General features: G+C 45.5%; 2 protein-coding genes and 1 pseudogene across 4 annotated transcripts in view; all 3 read right to left on the reverse strand.

The window, feature by feature from the left end:
• Window positions 1–6,661: 6,661 nt before the first annotated feature.
• EOLA2 (endothelium and lymphocyte associated ASCH domain 2) lies at window positions 6,662–7,997 on the reverse strand (the record flags this gene model as incomplete). Its single annotated transcript, XM_081125395.1, is given in 4 exon segments — window positions 6,662–6,909; window positions 7,745–7,916; window positions 7,920–7,970; window positions 7,974–7,997. Coding segments are annotated over 4 exon segments (495 nt in total).
• A 1,960-nt stretch (window positions 7,998–9,957) lies between these two features.
• Window positions 9,958–11,016, reverse strand: LOC308550997 (melanoma-associated antigen 10 pseudogene; annotated as a pseudogene). Its single transcript has one exon. The product of its transcript is annotated as a melanoma-associated antigen 10 pseudogene (transcript).
• Window positions 11,017–16,264: 5,248 nt separating this feature from the next.
• GABRA3 (gamma-aminobutyric acid type A receptor subunit alpha3) overlaps window positions 16,265–20,128 on the reverse strand; it is a 422,854-nt gene continuing 418,990 nt past the window's right edge. Inside the window, exon 10 of one of the 2 annotated variants that reach the window (XM_081125273.1) lies at window positions 16,265–17,201. In XM_081125273.1, the coding sequence (XP_080981399.1) occupies window positions 17,196–17,201 (6 nt within the window). In that variant the 3' untranslated portion in view covers window positions 16,265–17,195. The remainder of the gene's footprint in view (window positions 17,202–20,128) is intronic. The other variant, XM_081125281.1, reaches the window with a different exon arrangement.

A 20,128-nucleotide genomic window follows, 5' to 3' on the forward strand; every position in this document is an offset into this window, starting at 1 on the left:
CTCATACCTCCCTGGCTCAGCCCATGTGCACTTGAGTGCTGTTCTCTGGAGCACTACCTCCTCTCCCCTTCTTTTATTTGTTCTGTAGGACTTAGGGGACACTTCACCACCTTCCTTATATGACTGAAACTTCTACACTATCTTCCTGTGGGTAGGTCTGCCTTGCTTATGTTAGTGTCTCCACTACTAACACAGAGTCTTCCAGAGGACAGAGGCTCAGTGAATGTCTGGGGAATAAATGAACTACTGAGCAGAGGTCATCTTAATTCAGATGAAATGTCTCCACTTTCTTAAATGAACCAAACAAATCCAAGGACACATATAATTTATTTCATAAAATGACAGTTGAGAAGGGATAAAAAGCAAGGATTAACAACCTTTTGCTTTTATTTCTCTATTTCTTGACTCCATCTATTGTACTGCTGAGTTCTTTCACATTTTCAAGGAAATCCTATTCTAATGCCATGTTATCTAGTTCAGAATCACAAACTAAGATGGAAAATGTCCCAATATGTGTTACACAGTAACAAAACTCTTACTCTTGGCCTAGATAATGCAAATATGATCAATGTCATTCACAAACTTAGATGTGGAACCTTATGAAAACTTCTATGAAAAGAAACAACATTGAAAAAATTCCTACAGAAAACAAGGATAAATTTCCAAATCATCATAGGATATCAAAGATGCTATAGCCCTTATTGTACCAACTCACCCTAGGACTCATTACCTAGAAAGTTGACTGCTTTCTCCTCAAACACAGAGTGGAGAATGGGTCTCACTTCATACTGAGCAAGTGAATATGGGCCTGAAAGGTGCCTGGATGCAACTCTGGCTCGAGCCACCTCTTCGTCATCACTCTCAGACTCTTTAGACAGAGATAGGAAGGGCCAGGGCTTCTGGTTATTCACCTTGAGCAAATAGTCCAGGACTTTTTAATTGGTGATTTCACTATTCAGCACATGGCTGTATACCAGGTACTGTTCCTGCACCCAAACTTTGGTGATGAGCACCCTGGGCTCCCAATAGATTTAATGCTCCTTCCGTCATGCAAGCCCCTGACATGCAAGGCTTTCCAGACTTCCTCCTCAGGGGCAAAGTTGCCCTCTGTGGCATTAACCCACAGAAGTGTGACCAGGAAGGCAGTGTTGGGAAATCTGTGCCCATCTCTCACCATCCTGCTCCTGAAGTATGGTGCAAAGGAGCTGACCACAAAGGCAGAAATGCTGAGTAATGTCATCAGAGTACCAAGGCTACTTCCTTGAGATTTCCAGCCAAGCCTCCAGTGCATGCAGCTGGAATTTGGCATTGATGTGAAGGAAGTAGACATAATGACCACTCCTATGTCCTGGTCACCACCCTGGGCCTCACCTATGATTTGGGGCTGATCCAGAAAGAAGATATGACCAAGAAAGGCATCAATACACAAGGAACTTTACTGGATGGGGCCTGAACAAGGTTAAGGTAGAGAGGAGTCGCCAGCAGCAGGAGAGCCTCCATGGGTTTTTGGGTCAAGAAGGCACTGTCCAGAAGGAAATGCTACAGTCTGATTGTTTGTGTCCTTCCTAAAAGGCTAATTTTGAAAACTTAACACCCAAAGATGAAAGTACGAGTAGGTTGCACCTTTGGGAGGTGCTTAAATCATGGGGGCTGAGCCCTCAGGAATGGGAGTAGCACCATATAAAGAGGCTCCAGAGACAGTCCCGCCCTTTCCACCATGTGAGGACACAGAGAGGAGGGCCTTCACTGCAGCATGCTGGCATCTTATTCTTTGACTTCCAACCTCCAGAACAGTGGGAAGTAAATTTCTGTTGTTGATAAGCTACTCAATCTGTGGTATTTTGTTATGGCAGCTCAATTGGACTAAGGGAAGAAAGCAAGGGAATAACTGGAAGAGTGGCATCAGAGAGGACGCTCATGTGTCTAGTGAGGTTGCTCAGCAGCTCAGGGGTGTGGCTTAGGGTCTTAGAACCACAAGGCTCCATCTTATCTACTCTTAGCAGCCAAGCTAGCCCCAAGGGCCCCATAGCCCAGAGCTCAGCACTTTCTCTATGGCTGCAAGGCTGTGCAGAAGCCACAGCCAAGTCAACACTGAAATCACTTTCCTTAGAGGGTGGCTGTCCTGGTAGCCCAGTCAGTTGTGCTGCCTGGAGTCACCTGAGTCTGGGGACTAGGTTCATAAGGCAGCAACACACATGAGTTGTCTCTGGGGCCTTTGGGGCTCTGAGAGCAAACCAAACACTTCTCTCAAAAGGTCCCGAATATGGTGCCTAATAAAGACTGCCTGACTTGTGGCCACAGGACCCAGGATTGAATTTCTGGGACTAAACAGGCTTAACAGAGGGAGAACATTTCTATAATGCCTTTCTTTAACTCCAATGAAGTCAGCAGTGTGAATATTTCATCTTTAGAGTACAAGGTGAGCTTGATGTCATAGACTCTTCACCTCAATGGAAATTCGGTGGCTCTAGAATCAAAGAACATTAGCTAATGGTCCTACAGAAGCCCTGTGACTCAAGAATGCTAATATCATATCAAATAAATATCCATAAAATGCCAGACTGTGGTTTCCAGAGTCTTCTCTTCAATTTCCAGCCCATAAAATGGGCAAATCCCTTAGAATCAGTAATAGGCAGAATCATGAGCTACCAAAGGCCTCAAGGAAATCTCCTTTTCAGCCTTTAAATAACTAGCTAAAGAAATGATACTTTAGTAAGCAACTGAAGGGAGCTGGTTGTTTAACCACAGACACTAGGAGTCTCCCCCTGAAAAGCCATGAATTTTTACCCTCTAGGGCATGTCCTCCCAGAATAAATGGACTTCTTGAATGAATGCTTTGTAAGCCTGTCTTGAAGCACAAAGAGCACCATGGACTGAGCCCGAATCTAGACTTGGAGACTCTGTTAAGGATGCAGTTCTTAGGCTGAGGGGCACTTTGGGGGATTCTCTTCCCAGATGCCTTGAACTTCCCTTTCAGAAACAAAGGATTGCTCCTCAGGGAGGACAAATGACCTTACTTAGTGGCAGAGCTGGGACAAGGACTGAGGACCTCTGCAGGTGAGGCATAGAGGAGGCCTCAAGAAAAGCTGAATCCAAACGCCTGGGGAGGGTGATTTGAGAGGGTAAATGCAGGTGTCCTAAAGTGAGCCCACCTTGGGTAGTGAGAAGCATTCCTATGGGGAAGAAATGGAAACTAAAGCCAATCTTGTTGTGATCTGAGAAGGGTGAGATTTGGAGGCAAGCAGAGATCAAAAGGGGGCTCCCCAGCACAGTGGAGGGTGCAGCTGTCCACTCACACACCAACACTGTGGCTAACACAGTGTCTGAGGTGCTTTGGGTAGCACTGAGCTTGAGGAACAAGACGAATGCTCCTACCTATGCTAAAGCACCACCTTACTCTTAGGACAACTTGTACCAGGGGTAAGAAAATAGGACTCTTTTTTTGGGCCCATCTGAGCAGGACCCACCAGTCAGCAAGAGTAGCTGGAAGAGACCAAAACAGGAAGCTGGAGGGGGCTGGGGGGGGTAGGATTGAAGAGGGGGGCAACCATCTGAGGCTGAGCCAACCACCATCTTCTGGGAGGTTCAGTTCCTCAGGGGCCCACCTGACCCAAGCAGTCTTGATGGTAACCAAGCTAAGACTAACCAGGGCCTTGCCCTTGAGCAATCAAAAAAGCTATCAACAGGCCTCCTACCTCTGTAGGGGTGGGATTGGAGATAAGATCATGGCTTCTCAACACACCCAGTGCCTAGCAACAAGAAACAATGTGCCTGGCAGCAGGTGCAATCCCTTTCTGGTAACCTGAACCCTATGTTTCTGTACTTTCCTAAAGGAGAGAAGCTGGGGGTTTTACAGCCATCTATCCCCCAAACACTTGGCCAAGGCCCACTCTCCAGAGCAGGTGTGAGCCAGCTTTGTGACATCACATGACCAATAAACAGGACTGGAACTTAAGCAGCTGGTTACCCCATGACCGAGACTAGAATTTTGAGGACAGTATGTATTGGGCATCCCTACTGTGACCAAAAGCATTTCTGACCCCAGTGTTCAGTGATAGAATCCCGGATAACAAATGCTTTTTGATGTAGAGCATCTCTACAGCTAGTTAGAATAACGATGAGATGTGGAAAGCCAAGCTGGCCCCATCAAAGGATGGACAGCCAACAATCAGGGTTCAACCTGATACACCCCAGGATCCACATGTGGATCCTAGAAAGGCTTTGGAGAGGCATGGGGACCAAGCTGAGAGCCAAGATCCAAGCCCCCAAGACAACCCGCAACCACAAGACCCAAACCAAGGTGCTTACAATGTGCAAGGAAACAACACTTTTCTTCAGCTTTCCTTCCCAAGAAAGTTTGGGAGGCTAGTGGAGGACAATGTCTTCACGTCTGTGTGCTGGAATGATAACAGAGACACCATGATCATTGAGGAAGACCTTTTCCAGAGGGAGGTTCATTGCCAAAGAGGCAAGGAGCAAGTCTGAATCAGACAGCCTGAAGACCTTCATCCGCCTGTTGAACCTCCTTGGATTCAGCAAAATACACCCAGGAGACTCTTCAGTTTGCTCTCCAAGGAACATGATGGTAAGATTAAAAGTCCTCCCATTTCCCATATTCTCTGTTACTTGAACATGTTCTTAGTAGACCAAGAAGAACAATATACTGAAAGGGTTTCATTTCAGGGGATAGCTCTTTGTCACATGAGACAGTATTTATCCAAAGATGAGAAAGTATAGATTTTCAAATGAAACTATAATCCCATTAGAGATAACTTGCAGAGACGACTAAAGACTTGAAGAGACCAGTCAATGTCAAATAGATATATTTTCTCCAAGAATGACAAATAATTACTTCTGTTTCAGATCTATAGAAATTGCAACATCCAGAGAGACAAGCCTTGGCTTGTCGAAAACATTAAGACAAAAGGCAACCTGATGACACCCGCTTGTCCAGGGACCAGCACAACACCTCCAAAGAGAAAGAAGAAGCTAACCCTTACAAGACACTCCCCAAGAATTCACCACAAGGAAGGCACTAAAGAAGTTGAGGGAAAGGCCCAGAAGAAAGCTTCGAGTGCTCAGGGACCCATGGGCATCCTGCCATTCAAGTTCTAAGGTCTGCAATCCATGAGCAGTGCCATGGAAGTCCAGTGTCCAAGTGAACCAGGTGGCTCAAGTGGGGAGGAGACATCTGGGAATGTCATGTCTGTGTCCACAGCTACTACTGGAACCAATGGCACAGGGGATCTGCCCACAGCCCCCCTAATGACCCACTATATGGTTCGGTGATGTCTTTGTACACCACCTGTTATTCCTTCCTGATGGCTGACCTTTCAGTCATGGCCCCACCCAAGGTCACTGAGGACGAGGAGGAGGAGGAAGACTCCTCAGATAACAAGTGTTTACTCTGTGAGCAGTTCAAGGACAATGCAGGCCCCTACGCTCACAGGTGACAGAAAACAATCACCACTTTGCAACCATGAATCCATTTCAGCTTTAACAAAGAAAAGCAAAACTACATTGTAGTAAATAAACAATCCAATGAAGACTGTGAGTCCATGTTCTTCTGTTTCCGTGCCACACACCTCATCAGATGAGCCCGAGGAGGCTAGATCCTAACCTGAGACAGGCTTTTGTTCCCATTGTCTTTCATTTTCACACACTCAGCCAAGGATCTGGCTGGGGAGACCAGAGGTAAGGCCAGGAAGATCCGGTCCTTAGGCTCTGCTTGCTGGCTCTCCTTGTTTGGCTCCTGATCTTGGGGGGATGACTTTACATTTGTCATGCATCTGAAAATAAGAGGTTCTTTCCTCATGGGTCTCCCTGTGATGCCAGGAAGCTTCTGATCAGCAGCTGAGCGTCTCTAGCCCAAATTCCAGAGACTTTCCAGAGGCCCACCTAAAACTTGGACCACCCCATCTGGTAAGCAGTGTAAGACCATTCCAGCCAATGCCTGGGAGAAAGCCCATCATCCTCACATCTAACCACTATTAGTCACTCTTCTAGAAGAGACTTACGTAAAGAAAAGATTGCCCACAAAGAAAAACAAAAACACTACTCATCACTTTTCCATCAGAGCTGTATTTCAGGTCCTTTCTTGGTCACTAAGTAGTTATGTGACATGCTTAACACTTGGCTTCATGACCCAAGAGACACTTTTACAACAGACAAGAGTCACTTGCCAGGACAGACAGGTGCTTTGTTTCAAAGTCTGATGTCCCCTTCTTGGTAAATGAGGCCATCCCTGGCTGTTCACCCTTGGGCAATATTTCGGTGCCTCTTCAAGGGGCACAGCATCCCCTGGATGCTGCTATGACTTTAACCAGAACCAAGAGAGGGGAAAATGTGTAAGAGAGCCCCAAACACTAACCAGTTTTCTTAAAACATATTTCTTTGTACAACCCAAGAATGAGCAGGACCAAAATGAGTGACAACACCAAGATACTTAGTTGCAACTTTCCCTTTTCCCTAAAAGTCAAAGCCCTTGGGACTGTCAACGAGCCCAGAAAGACATCTCACAAGGAAAGTCCCCTACATTGGAGCACAGAAATCTGTTTACAAGAACAGCAGATGGTGGGTAGCGCTCTCTCCACAGTGGTGCCAATTCAGATGGAACCTAATTTCTACTTCCGGAGCATGATGGCCAGCCAATGGACATGATTCAGCTGGTTTCTTGGTAACTTTCCTGTAAGGAGTCCTCTTGCCCCAAGGGGATCAGATGCTCTGGCATGTCTACCTGATAGATATCCTTTCCCGCTTTCCTAGGTATGGGCTCCAGTAACCATCTGGGGTTTGAAATTGCAGTCAGGTACTTCAGTTTGGTCAGTACAGCCTGATTTTCCACTTCCACAACCTCATCATTAGCTATATTTTCCAGGTACTGCAAGGTTTTCCCAATTTCAGGGAGCCCTGTGCACCAGAGAGAAGCACAGAGATGTTTTTCCTTCTATAAACCAAGGCCTGCCTGTAAGAGAAAATGATTATTCAAAGTTACAACCACAAGAGACTAAGCTGATTTCACCAAACAACACAGAGTAAGCTGGGTCCCTCTGACTGAGCACTTCCGATGTGTCAAACTGTGTTCAGGGAATTCTGGCTGAGGCCAGGGGGAGAGAGAAATGAAGAGAACAGGGCATACTCTTCAACAACTCCACCCAGTAATGGGCAGGTCCAAACCAGAATTCTGAGGGCAGCATGTACAGGTCAGAAGGTCCTTGGTTGTTGTGGGGAACCCACAGACAATCAGGTCCCAAGCACTTCACCAGGTGAAAGTGGCTGATGTGGGATCTCAACCACTGAGGGGTGAGGAAACTTGCTCAGGATGCCATGGGCAGTGGGGTTGGGGCATATGTGTGAAGTCAGGCAGACAGCCTGAGTCTAGTAGCCACCTGACCTTCTCTGCGTGTTGTGCAGCCTCTCGTGGTCTGTCACACACATGTACACACATAAATACACATACTAACACACAGGCAACACCACATGCAGACTTGGACCTGTCCCTGCCTCTCAGATCACCAAGGGGAACTGAGGCCCAGAGTGGACAAAAGGGCTCACCCAAGGTCCTAGACCCTCAATCCACAGAACCCCAGCCAAGGCCCTTTGCTGCCTTTTTGAAACTGTACTGCTTACAGAAACTACAGCCCCACCCCAACAGGTTCAAAAGAAAACAAGCCCCAAATTCTTGAGCAAGGTCCTGCGGATACCCTTGGAGAGGTCTGAGCAGTGCTGGGTTATGGCAACTGGCCAGTGATCACTCCATAGCCATATTTCTCCCTTTCCCAAAGCAAGGCTTGAATCTGCATGGAGTTCCACTCCAACCTCTCCAGCAACAGCTGCCTCCAGATGGCTTCTTCCCAGTCCCCTTGAGCAATGTGGATGGCTAGGGTAAAACGCTGGTGGCTGCTCAGCACAGGACACTAGTAAGTCTCCAGAGTCTTGACCCCATTTAAGACAAAACCTGCATAAAGCTGTCAGAAAGAGAAGCAGCAGAACTTCATCTCCCCAGAGATCCTCGGGCCTCATGTGGCCTGTGGAAATACTGAAGAGTGAACGTCAATAAGCATCATTCACCAGCCCTCTAAGCTCATGTTCTGTGGACTGACCTCTCACCAGTGTCCCCTGGGGGCCCTGGAACCCCACTAACAGGGATACTGGAAGAGAGGAGAGTGTTGGCTCCTTTTTCTTATCACCATGCAGTCAGCTGCCACGCTCAATGGAAAAGGCTGGTGATACGGATGCCTCCTTGTTCAGATGGAGTCTTTGGGGAGCTCAAGGAAGAAGGTGGGGAGAGCTACAGAAAGGCAGTCAAGACAGGGTGTCATCAGTTCCACAAAGGAGGTCACTGAGGCCAGGGAGCACAGAGGAGGGAAGGAGGACCCTTTAACTTCACACCCTGTGGGTGGGTTGTAGTCCTCTCCCAGCACAAACCATCCTGGGCTTTGCTTCTCCTCCCCACCCCCAATGACACCAACACTATCCTCTCCCTGGTCCTTTCACTTCAAGGCACTGCAGGTCCTGGAGCACACCAACCCCTCTTCCAGGGCTGCTGATTGTTAATTCTTGGAATCCAACCTCAGCTGGGCCCTGGGACACCGTGCAATCTCAGACAATCCTGTCAGGTGTCTCCTCCTGAACTCTTTGGGTGCTGCCCCTCTCCATCTCCTGGATGCACCACTGTTATCCATTGTCAAGAGATACCCCTGGCCCCCAACCGAACCTAGAGAAATGAATAACAAGAACAGGAACAACTAGCACCAGTACCCACACACCATCCCCACTCCAGGCCCTGGGATGGGCATGATTCACAGATCCTAGAATTCAATCCTCAAATAACTGGATAGGGGCAGTGCCACTGTCACCCCATTCTACAGATGAAAAGGTGTCACTGAAGGATGAATAGACAGACCACAATCATGGGGGCCTTGACTGCATCACCCCCTGTCCTTGCCTCCTTTTCTTGTACCTGGGGAAGGGGGCCTTTTCTCCTCATTGGAGGACAGAGCTGTGCAGTGGCAGGAGCAGAAACCTGAGAGAAAGATGGCCAGGTCATAGTACCTGGTGAAGCTCAGTCCCCATGGGGCTGTGAGTACCTGGCACCTAACAGGACAGTCTCAACTGGTGGCTACCCATCATCATAATGGGTTTTGAGGCTTGGCTCTGCCCTCCACATGATCACCCCCACGCTGGTTGTCTCTCCCGACCTGTCTTTAAAGGACATAAAGCTCGCCTCAGCTATTATGTCCTTGTGTTTATGAAAACACACCCACTCTCATAGACAAGGCCTGGAGAAAGAAAGCTGCCTTGTGTTCACCCCCTTCCCAATCCACCGTCCTGTCAGTCCTTGTGTCCAGCTCCTTTACATTCCCTCCCTGTCTGTGGCTGGGTTGCCTCTGTAAGGACAGAGGTTCAATGAATGTTTAGGGTATAAATGAGCCAATGAGAAGAGTTTTTATTTATTACTATTTATTTTTCTACATTCTTGAATAAGCTAAGAAAATCCAGGTATATATATTTTAATTTCACAGAATGACAGACTAAAAAATGATACAAGATTTCAAAAATTAACTATTTTTTCTCTCATTTACTGCTTTCTTTCACATTAAAAAAAAAAAAAATCCTATTCCAATTCCATGTTATCTAGTTACAGACTACAAATAAAATGTAAGGATTCCCAATTTGTTTTACAAAATAGTGAAACTCTTTCTCTTAAGCTGGATAAATAGCAATAAATGTGTGACCTATGTCATTTGTAAATGTATATTCTGAAGCTAATAAATATTCTACTTAAAGTAACATTTAAAAATACTAAAAATAAAAAATATATACATTTCTAAGTTACCTCAATGGAACAGAAACACAAAAATATTACTATGATTCCCTCATCCATAGTCTGGTCCTCCACTACTTAGATCATTGACTTCCTTCTTAAAACACAAAGTAAAAAATCTGCCTTGGATTTCACTCAGGGCAGAAGCTATTGGACATGGCACAAGAATTTGCACTGGCCATGGCAGTAGTACTATCTGTAGTGCCAATTCCGGCTTGGGTTCTCTGTTCTTCATCTCTCAAAGCCTCCTCATACCAGTGTGGGAAGGATCTGGGGTCACTCCCATTGATCTGGGCCAGAAACTCCAGGACTTTCATCTTGCTCGTTTCAGCATGGGCCCTGGGACCCCACAGGAACTCATAGCGTGCAGGATCACTGTTAGGTACCTGCCGGTACTCCAGGTACTGTTCCTGCACCCAATCTTTGGTGATGAGTTCCCTGGGCTCCCCATAGATGCAATGCTCCCTCCCAGCATGCACCCCCATGGCATTCAGTGCTTCCCATATCTCCTCTTCAGGAACACAGTCACCTTTCGTGAAGATTATACTAAGGATGAGTATCAGAAGGCCCGTCTTGGGCATATTGTGCTCATTGCTCACCTTCCCATCATAGGTGAGGCCCAGGTTGGTAACTAGGATATAGGTGTGGTCCCTAGGGTCCACTTCCTTCACATCAATGCCATAAACCAGCTGCAAGCACTCAAAGGCTTCACTAAATATTACAGCAAAGTGGTCTTGGTACTCTTTGATGATGCTACTCAGCATTTCTGCCTTTGTAGTCAACTCCTTTGTGCGATGCTTCAGGAGCAGGAACCCCACCAGGTCGGCTACCTTTTCATCAATCACATATCTAGGCAAGGACTCTGTGTCTGGTAGGGCCTGGGAGGCACTTGAATCCTCCTCTTCTTGGCTGCTGGATTGGCTCAATGGAGCGTGAGCAACAACAGCAGTGGGGAAGGCGCAGGCACTTGGAGAGCTCTGAGGAGGACTTAGTGTCCTGGCTTCAGCATGAACCTCCTCCTCCGGAGTGCTTGGGGTACTTGAAAGCAGAGGATAGCAAGAAGAAGAGGAGGAAGAGGAGAAAGACGATGGAAAAGAGGAGGAGCAGGTAGAGGAAGATGAGGAAGAATCCTCTTCCTCAGCCTCGGGAATCTCAAGCATGTAGCGTCGTCGCTTTGGAGCTCGAGGCATGATGACTCCTGTCTGGCAGCCACAGGAGTGTGGGCAGGAGATGGGTGATGGGGACTCACAGGCTTACGGGAGAGAGGAAATGTGAGTGGCCTTAGCTGAGAAGTATACCTTTGGCAGCTCTCACAAAGGTGAACTACAGGTCTCCTCTTTAGGGGTGCTCTTGGGCCTCACCAGGGTCTCTCTTCCAGGTGGCTTGTCCCCTAAGATCCTGAAAGATGTCTGATGGTTCTTCAGGGTGCAGTTGGCACAGCCCAATGTTCTGTGGGTGACTGTGGGTTGGAGTTGGGTGCTATGGGGTTCTCCTCTATTCTGCAATGGGGGAGACCTTGGGGATACATTCAGGGCAGGCACCTCACCTTGACTGCTGGCACTGCCTGGACTTCCTCTTTTCTGTGACCTGTTTTGTGCCTCAGGTCAAGGCCTTTATCTCCTTCTTCCTAGAACCCCTGTAACAGGACACGAGGAAGCACCTCAGCATTCAGATGGCATACACAACCATGAGCCTCTCCAGTGTTGATAAGAGAGAAGCCGAGACTCTGTGAGGTCCCCACTGTTCTGGGGTAGATGGTCTCCTCTGTTCTCACTCAGGGTCTTCACCTTTCTCCTGGCAGGGCTTGTGACCTCCTTTCTGCTGGCCCTGAGGCAAAACTCTCAGAACAAGGCTACATACACCTGAGACTGAACAGAAGAAAGTAATGGGGCCCCACATCTGACCATACCTGCCCAGAACCTCCCACAGGGTACAGTATGGCATGAAGGAACTCTGTGGGGTCCATCTGTCCTGGGATGGGAAGTCCCCTCAGTTCTCACTTTGATATCTGACAGGGTCTTGGATATCTACTTGTGTTTACCTGAGGCCACTCTCTTTCAAACTAAAATCTTACCTTCCTGAGACACTGAAGGAAGATGTGAGGGACACAACAACTAACCACTATGTTCCACTTCTTTTCATGGCTGACAGAAGAGGCAAAGTAAGGCTGGGATTCCACCTGTTGTGATGTGAGGTGTTCCCTCAGTCCTCATCCTGAATCTTGAAAGGAAGAGAGCAAGACTCAGGAGCAGAGGAGGAGAATCCTCACCTTAAAAGAAGTCAGGGGCTTGGCTGGGCATGGCTCAGTGGTTGAACATTGGCCTAGGATCCAGGAGATGGAGGTTCGATTCCAGACCAGGGCATATGCCCGGTTGCAGGCTCGATCTCCAGTTGGGGGCATGCAGGAGGCAGCCGATCAATGACTCTCTCATCATTGATGTTTCTATCTCTCTCTCCCTCTCCCTTACTCTCTCTGAAATCAATAAAGATATATTAAAAAAAAAAAAGAAAGAAAAAAAGAAGTCAGGGCCTGGAACTCTCCCCTTTGCTGACCTGAATGTGGTCCCCTCAGTTCAAGTCTCTCACCTACCTGGAGCCCCGCACCCAGCCAAAATCAAGATGTTCTCAGTTGGACCGTCCTGCCTGGTGTTTCTCAGAGCTGAAAGTGGAAGTGGGGAGAATTTCTGTAAGGCTCGAATTTGTTCTGGAGTAGAATTCCCCCTCATTCCTCCCTCATGGTCACTAGCTTGACTCTTTGTAGTGCCTGAGTGCCTTTGCTCTGCTGTCCATATGCCACACACTTAGTGTAAAGTCCCACCTATTTCATATTCCTGAGAGCAAATGGAGTGGTAGTCTCAATGGGAAAGCTATTCCAGAAATCCCAGGACTGAGAACAGCTGCAAGCTTCTATTCAGTCCCCACTGTTGTGGGGTCCAGAGTCTCTCAGTCCCCTCTTAGGGTCCTACCTTGACTTTGGCAGGTGCTGGGCCCAACCTCTGCAGATCTGAGGTCCTGCTCTTTATACCAAACACTCAGTCTCGGAGACCCAGATACAGAAGTGGTCATGCTGAGGCCTGCTGGATTAATTCTGTTGTGGGTTGGGGGTCCCTCATCTCCCACAGTGTCCTCACCTTCAATCTTGACAGTTTTCTGCCCTCCACTCTACAGAAAAGAAGCCTTACTCTTTATCCATGTCCCCAGTCTAAAACACAGTTGTGAAAGTCAAGACACACTGCACATAGTCATCTGCCATGGGGCTTCTCATGGCTCACATCAGGGGTTGAATTCTATGGGTTTCCCTCTGTTGTGGGATACAGGGTCCTCCGGTCTTACCTCAGGGTCCTCACCTTAACTGTGCCAATCTGAGGTCTTGATTCTTATACCAAAGCACCAGTCTCTGAGACCCAGATGAGGAAGTAACAAAACACCACCTATGGTTATTCCTCACGTGAGGCCTGCCAGATTGACTCTGGAGAGTCCTGGGCCCGTCCTCTGCCATTCTGAGGTATCCTTTCTTATATCAAACCCCGAGTCTCACAGATCCAGTTGCCCAAATCAAGACACACCGCATGTGGTTATCCCCTTAAGGGAATCCCAGGACTGACTCTGGTCTAGCTTCCATGGTCTTTCAGTCTTCCCTCAGGGTCCTCACCTTGACTCTGACAGATCCTTGCCCTGACCTCTGCCAACCTGGGGTCCTACTCCTTATACCAAATCCCCAGAGTCTCTGAGACCCATATGTGGAAGTAAGGAAACTCCCTGTGTGGTCATCCTCCCATGAGTACTGCAGGGTTGACTCTGTTGTGCAGTCTCCGGTCCTTCAGTCTCCCTCAGCGTCCTCACCTTGACTCTAGGCAGTTCTTCTGCCCTCCCTTCTGCCGACCAGAGACCCTACTCTTCATCCATGTCCCCGGTCTCTAAGACCCGGTTATGGAAGTCAGGACACACTGCCTTGGTCATCTGCCATGTGGTCTCTCATGGCTGACAGCAAGGGTGGGCTTCTATGGGTTTCCCTCTGTTGTAGGATCCTGGGCTCTCACCTTGATTCTGGCATGTCCTGGGACTGCCGTGGGCCAATCTGAGATCAGGCTCCTCACACGATGCCCCCAGAGTCTCTAAGACCAGAATAAAGAAGTCAGGAGATGCTGTTCATGTGGTAAATACCCGCTGGGGACTCGCAAGACTGACTCTGCTCTAGCTTCCAGTGCCCCTCAATTCTCCCTCAGCGTCCTCAACTTGACTCTGCCATATTCTGGGCCTGCCCTCTGCTGACCTGAGGTCCTGATTCTTATACCAAGGCCCCAGTCTCTGAGACCCGGATGCGGAAGTAAGGAAACTCCATGTGTGGTCATCCTCCCATGAGTCCTTCCGGATCCACTCTGGCAAGTCCTGGGACCACCCTCTGCTGATCTGGGGTCTTACTCCTTATACCAACTCCCCAGAGTCTCAGAGACCCCGAGAGGAAGTAAGAAAACGCCGCCTATGGTCATCCCCTTGTGAAGTCTGTCAGATTGATTCTGGTAGGTCCTAGTCCTGCCCTCTGCCAATCTGAGGTCCTACTTCTTATATACCGAACCAATGCGCAAGTCAGGAGACTTCGCGTGTGGTCATCCTTCCTGGGGACTACCAAGATTAACTCTGTTCCAGTGTTCAGCATCCCCCATCCTCCTTCAGGGTCCTCACGTTGACTCTGGCGGGTGCTGGGCCTACCCTCTGCCAATCTGAGGCACCACTCCTTATAGCAAACTTCCAGAGTCTCTGACACCTGGATGTGGAAGTAAGGAAACAACGTGTGTGGTAATCCTCCCATGAGTTCTGCAAGGTTGACTCTGTTGTGCTCTCTGGGGTCCTTAAATCTCCCTGTGTCCTCACCTTGACTTTAGGCAGCTTTTCTGCCTTCCCGTCTTCTGACCAGAGGCCCTACTCTTTATCCTTGTCTCCAGTCTAAGGCCCGGTTGTGGAAGTCAGGATGTAATCGAACAAAAACGAGGGTTTGGCTGCCTGCCTCAAGGAAAGCCAAACTCGTGAGGCAGGTGCTTGTGAAAAAAGAAAGATTTTATTCAGGAGTCACAACCTGGGAGAATGGTGAACTTCTGTCTCAAACACCATCCCTCTTCCTGCTCAAGCCCACCATTCTTATAAGGATAAGGAGGGGAGGGCTTTTCCTTCTATCAAATTTGCTAGCTTTTGGCACACTGGGGCCTTATCCACTCATATTTCTAGCTTTTTTCCCTCTCAGTGTAAAAACTTCGTGCTGCCACCATCTTGGCCAATGGGGGAAGACTCCCCTGCAAAACTCTGACTGACAGTCTAATGTAACAAGGACACCTGCACCTGGACATCTGCCCTGTGGCCTCTCATGGCTGACAGCAGGGATGGGATTCTATGGATTTCCCTCTGTTGTGGAATCCAGAACCCTCACTTTAATTCGGACAGGTCCTGGCCCCGCCCTCTGCCGATTTGGGGTCCTGCTCCATATACCAAACCCCCACTGTCTTCAGTTTTTCCTCACGGTCCTTACCTTGACTCTTGGCAGGTACTGGGACTAATTTCTTTGCTGATCTGAAGAGTAACCTTCTATCCAAGCTTCATTTCCCTGAAACTTGCATTTCTGCTTCCTTAAGAGAAATCAGGGTCCTCCAGGGGCTGAGTGTAGGGACAGGGATCCCTCAGATGTAGCTAGAATCCCTCTTCTCTGGTTTGGGAGGTCCCTTCAATGCTCCTTCAATATTCTCACCTTGACACCTGACAGGGCCCGAGACTTCCTTCTTCTACTGACAGAGTTCCTCTAGTTCCAGCTGACGCCTTCATTGCTGTGAGTTCCCCCCAGGCTCTCTGCCCCATTGCTCTACAAGGGTCTCCCAGGGCTGTTAGCAGAAATGGAGCAGAATTCTCTGAGCCCCATGGGGAGGGTGGACCCCCTCAGTTCCCATTCATGTTGGTCTTCATCTTGGCCCCTTCGCTGAGTACTGGCTGTGATCTGACCCCTTCCTGTCAGCTGCAACCCTTGCAAAGAATGATTATGGGTCCCAGACTAGGTGCTAGATGGGGAGCTGCAGTGTCCATGACTATAGGGAAGGATCTGAGAGGAAGCATACCTTCCAATAGGGTCTCTTCATCAGCCAGCAGACTTCAGAAACACTTTGTTCTAAAATATTTATTTTCTACACAGAGGCTGAACAATAGGATTTGGGGAGGTCCTGATGTTTCAAGCTTATCATTTTGGTTTTCATTTTCTTAACCCCCATTCCTAGTAAAAAATATATTTTACTTCTCTACCAAGTGTATATTGTGCGTGTGTGTGTGTGTGTGTATATATATATACAATTTCATGAAATAATACCTACACTTACTATGTGTGGATCACTAAAGGCCAGTCCTCATTCACTTGTCAAAAGTTCCAGAATAACAGAAGTAAAACCAATGAATCACCAAAATAATAATTAGTAAAAGTTTATTGTGCACACACCAAAAAGACAGTTTGTAAACCTGGAGTATTCAAATCAAACATGAATGAGGCTCAGGGGTATACTATTAAAAAGCAGCTTACATAATGAGAAGGCAGTGACTATTCTTTACAGAAATTTGTTATAATATTAGAATTTTCTTAAATGATAGGGAATTGGTTAGTGGTTACATCAAATCGATTTTTGGAAACAGTTTAAGTTTTCCTTATGATTTCCAGAGACATAAGCAAGAAATGACCCAAGTCAAGTAGTCTTGCAAAATAAGCTGAATTATGCTTTGTTTGTATGACTAAACTGATTTTGTCTGCTCAGAACTTTCAAGGCGGGTCTTAGATTTTTTTAACACATGAAAATGGTTCCAGGTGGTTGTTAGCACAGACTTTGGGGCTCTCCTACCTCAGTCATCCCAACTTTCCTGCTCTCTTGATACAGACATACCTTGCTTTATTGTATTTCACTTTATTGTGCTTCACAGATATTGTGTGGGGGTTTTTCTTTACAAATTGAAGGAAGACCCTCCACCAGTGAAGATTACAATTTGTGTTATTGTGATGTTGGCTTTATTATGGTGGTCTGGAGCCGAACCCGCAGTATCATCCCAGGGCTACTGGTATGTGTGGTCTGCGGGCCTACCTCAGATTTCCACAAGAAATAGGGGCAGAAGTTTAAATTTTTCCTCCTACCCACCCTGTCACTTGTATCTATGCAACTTACATCCCCTCCCAACTTCCCTATTTCTTTCCACGCCCCCACCCCAAACACAAGTAACAGCCTACAAACACAGTCGTTAGTCCTTGCCTGGGCTTTCTTATGTTTTGTTGTTTTGAGTTTGTTGATGACTTCTCGCCCCTCTCTTCTGTAGTCTGAACTGGACAGTCATCTTGGCATCCGTAGGTAAGGAACTAAATCTGTAAATAATTTAAAGAGCATTTACATCTTCATAATATTTTGCTCCTCATTAATAAATACGTGTTACTGCTCTATTTACTTGGGAATTCTTTTAGCTGAATCTATCAACAAACTTTTATATTTGCCTCCATTAATATCTTGTACAGTTTTGTTAAGATTCCTTTTAGCTAACTTTTGGACTTTGTTGCCATTGTGAACAGGATATTTTCTATTGCATGTAATAATTAGCTGTTGTTTTAGGTGGCAAGGTTCTTGATTTTGCTATAATGACCATCCATATAACATTTTTCTGAAATCTCTTACCCATTTGAATATTTCATACACCTATTTCTTTGAATATAGATACTATAATAGATAAAAATATTTTATAGATGATGTCACCAAATATTATCTTTTTTCAATATTCATTTCTCTTGTTTATTTTGCCATCCATAGCTCTATGTGTTCCAGTGCAACTTTAAACAGTAGAAGAGAGACATATATTTTTGTCTTGTCTGTCCCAGCCTTTAATGGGAATTCTTCTAACTTTTCATATTTAAGTGTTTGCTATAGATTTCTGAATAAAATCATGAACTTGAGTTGCATTTCTTTCTAAGGCTCTTTATGTACCCATTGACATAATCAAGTATTTTTTTCCTCTAATTTGTACAGGGAATTATAATTAAATGTATTTTCTAATGTTAAATCATATTTGTATTCTTCATACACAGCCTGTTTGTTCATTTAATTCACTATTATATTGAATATGCTATTAAATTATTTAGAATATTTGCTGCTATGTGAGTGAGCTTGGCTAAAGTGTTTTTTTTATGAGATGTTCTCATCTGGTTTTTGAATCAGGGAACACTAGCTTGGCAAAATGAGTTGAACAATTGCCTATTTTTGTATGCTTCAGAAAAGCTTATGTAAGGTGGTTGGTAACTTGTTTTTCTCTGACTATTTTGTAGAACTGGACTCCAAAAATGCCTTATTCTGGAAACGTTGATGGTGGCTTGAGTTTTGAATGTAGTTTCAGTTTGTATCTTTTTTTTCCTGTGGGTAAGGATTTTATTTTATTAATTTATCCTTATTGATGAGAATATAACAGATGTCCCTGATTTTCCCTATTGTCCCCTTATACCTGGTTCCTACCCCAACCCAGGCCTTCACCACACTGTCTGTGTCCATGGGCTATGCACTATACTACACAAAATAATCCAGTCAGAGAAAGATAAGTACCACATAAGCTCACTTATATGTGAAATCTAATGAACAAAATAACTGATGAACAAAATAGATCCAGAGGCATGGAAGCATGGCACAGTCTGATGGATCTCAGAGGGAAGGGGTTAGCTGGGAGTGAGAAGAGATTAACAAAAGAATTTACATGCATAGCCCATGAACACAGTTTGTATCATTTGATTAAACTTTTAAGTGGTAAATTTCATTTAGAATTTCACATTTAATGGCATGACATTTATAATAAAAACGTTTTATTGCAGAAATTATTAAACAATAGAGAGAATATTATACAGGCATACTTCGTTTTGTTGCTCTTTGCTTTATTGTGCTCCACAGTTGTTACAGTTTTTACAAATGGAAGACAAGACCTTCCACCAGCAAAAAGATTGCAACTCACTTTATTTAGATACTTGCTTTATTACAGTGCTCTGAAACAGAACCTGCAATATCTCTGAGCTATGCCTGCAGTGAACCCAGTACACCTGACACTCAGCATCAATGATGTTCAATACAATCTGGCAAATACATACTGTCACGTTATGTACCATTACTGTATCATACAAAACAGCTTCACTGCCCTAATAAATTCCCTATGCTTAAACCATTTAAACCCCTTTCTATGTGTTTACCATCTCTATGATTTTTCCCTTTCCAAAATATCATATAAATGGAATTTTACACTTTCTAGCCTTTTCTAACTGACTAGTTTCATTTAGAAATATGCATTTAACATTAATTCAAGTCTTTGCAAATCTTGTAGGTCACATTTATATATATATATATATATATATATATATATATATATATATATAATCTTTATTGATTTCAAAGAGAGGAAGGGGTGGGGAGAGAGATAGAAACATCAATGATGAGAGAGTAGTCATTGATCGGCTGCCTCCTGCATTCCCCTGACTGGGGACTAAGCCCACAACCTGGGCATATGCCCTGACCAGGAACTGAATTGTGATCTCCTGGATACTAGGTCGATGCTCAACTGCTGAACCATGCCCGGCTGAGCGTAAGTCACATTTTTATTGATGAATTGCCTTACATTATAAGGTTGTGCCACAGTAAGTTTATCTGTTCATCTACTGAAAAACATCTTGGTTGCTTCCAGTCTCAGGTGATTATCAAATAAGCCGTGATAAACATTCAAGTGCAGATTTTTGTGTGGATATAAGTTTTTAAATCAGGGAAATACCTAGGAGTGTTCTTGCTAGATTTTATGGTGAGAATATATCCATTTAAAGAAAAATGACAAACTGTCTTCCAAAGCGGATGTACCATTTTTCATTTCTGCCAGAAATTAATGAGAGTTCCTCTTGCTCTGCATTTTCATCATCCATTGGACTTGTAAGATTTATTTTCAATTTTAGACATTCCAATAGGTGTATAGAAGTATCTCTTCTTTAATTTGCTATTCCCTAGTAACAAATTATATTCAATATCTCCTATGCTTAGGTATCTGCTTAAATCTTGTGACTAGTTTTAAACTGAGTTGTTTGTTTTGAAAGATCATACATCATGATCAAGTGGGATTTATTCCAGGGACTCAAGGTTGGTACAATATTCACAAATCAATAAAAATGATACATCATATAAACAAAACGAAGGATAAAAGTCATATGAACTTATCAATAGATGCATAAAAAGCATTCAGTAAAATTCAGCACCCACTTATGATAAAAACTCTCAGCAAAGTAGG

This window comes from Miniopterus schreibersii (assembly GCF_964146895.1).
Source record: "Miniopterus schreibersii genome assembly, chromosome: X".
NCBI classification, from domain to species: domain Eukaryota; kingdom Metazoa; phylum Chordata; class Mammalia; order Chiroptera; family Miniopteridae; genus Miniopterus; species Miniopterus schreibersii.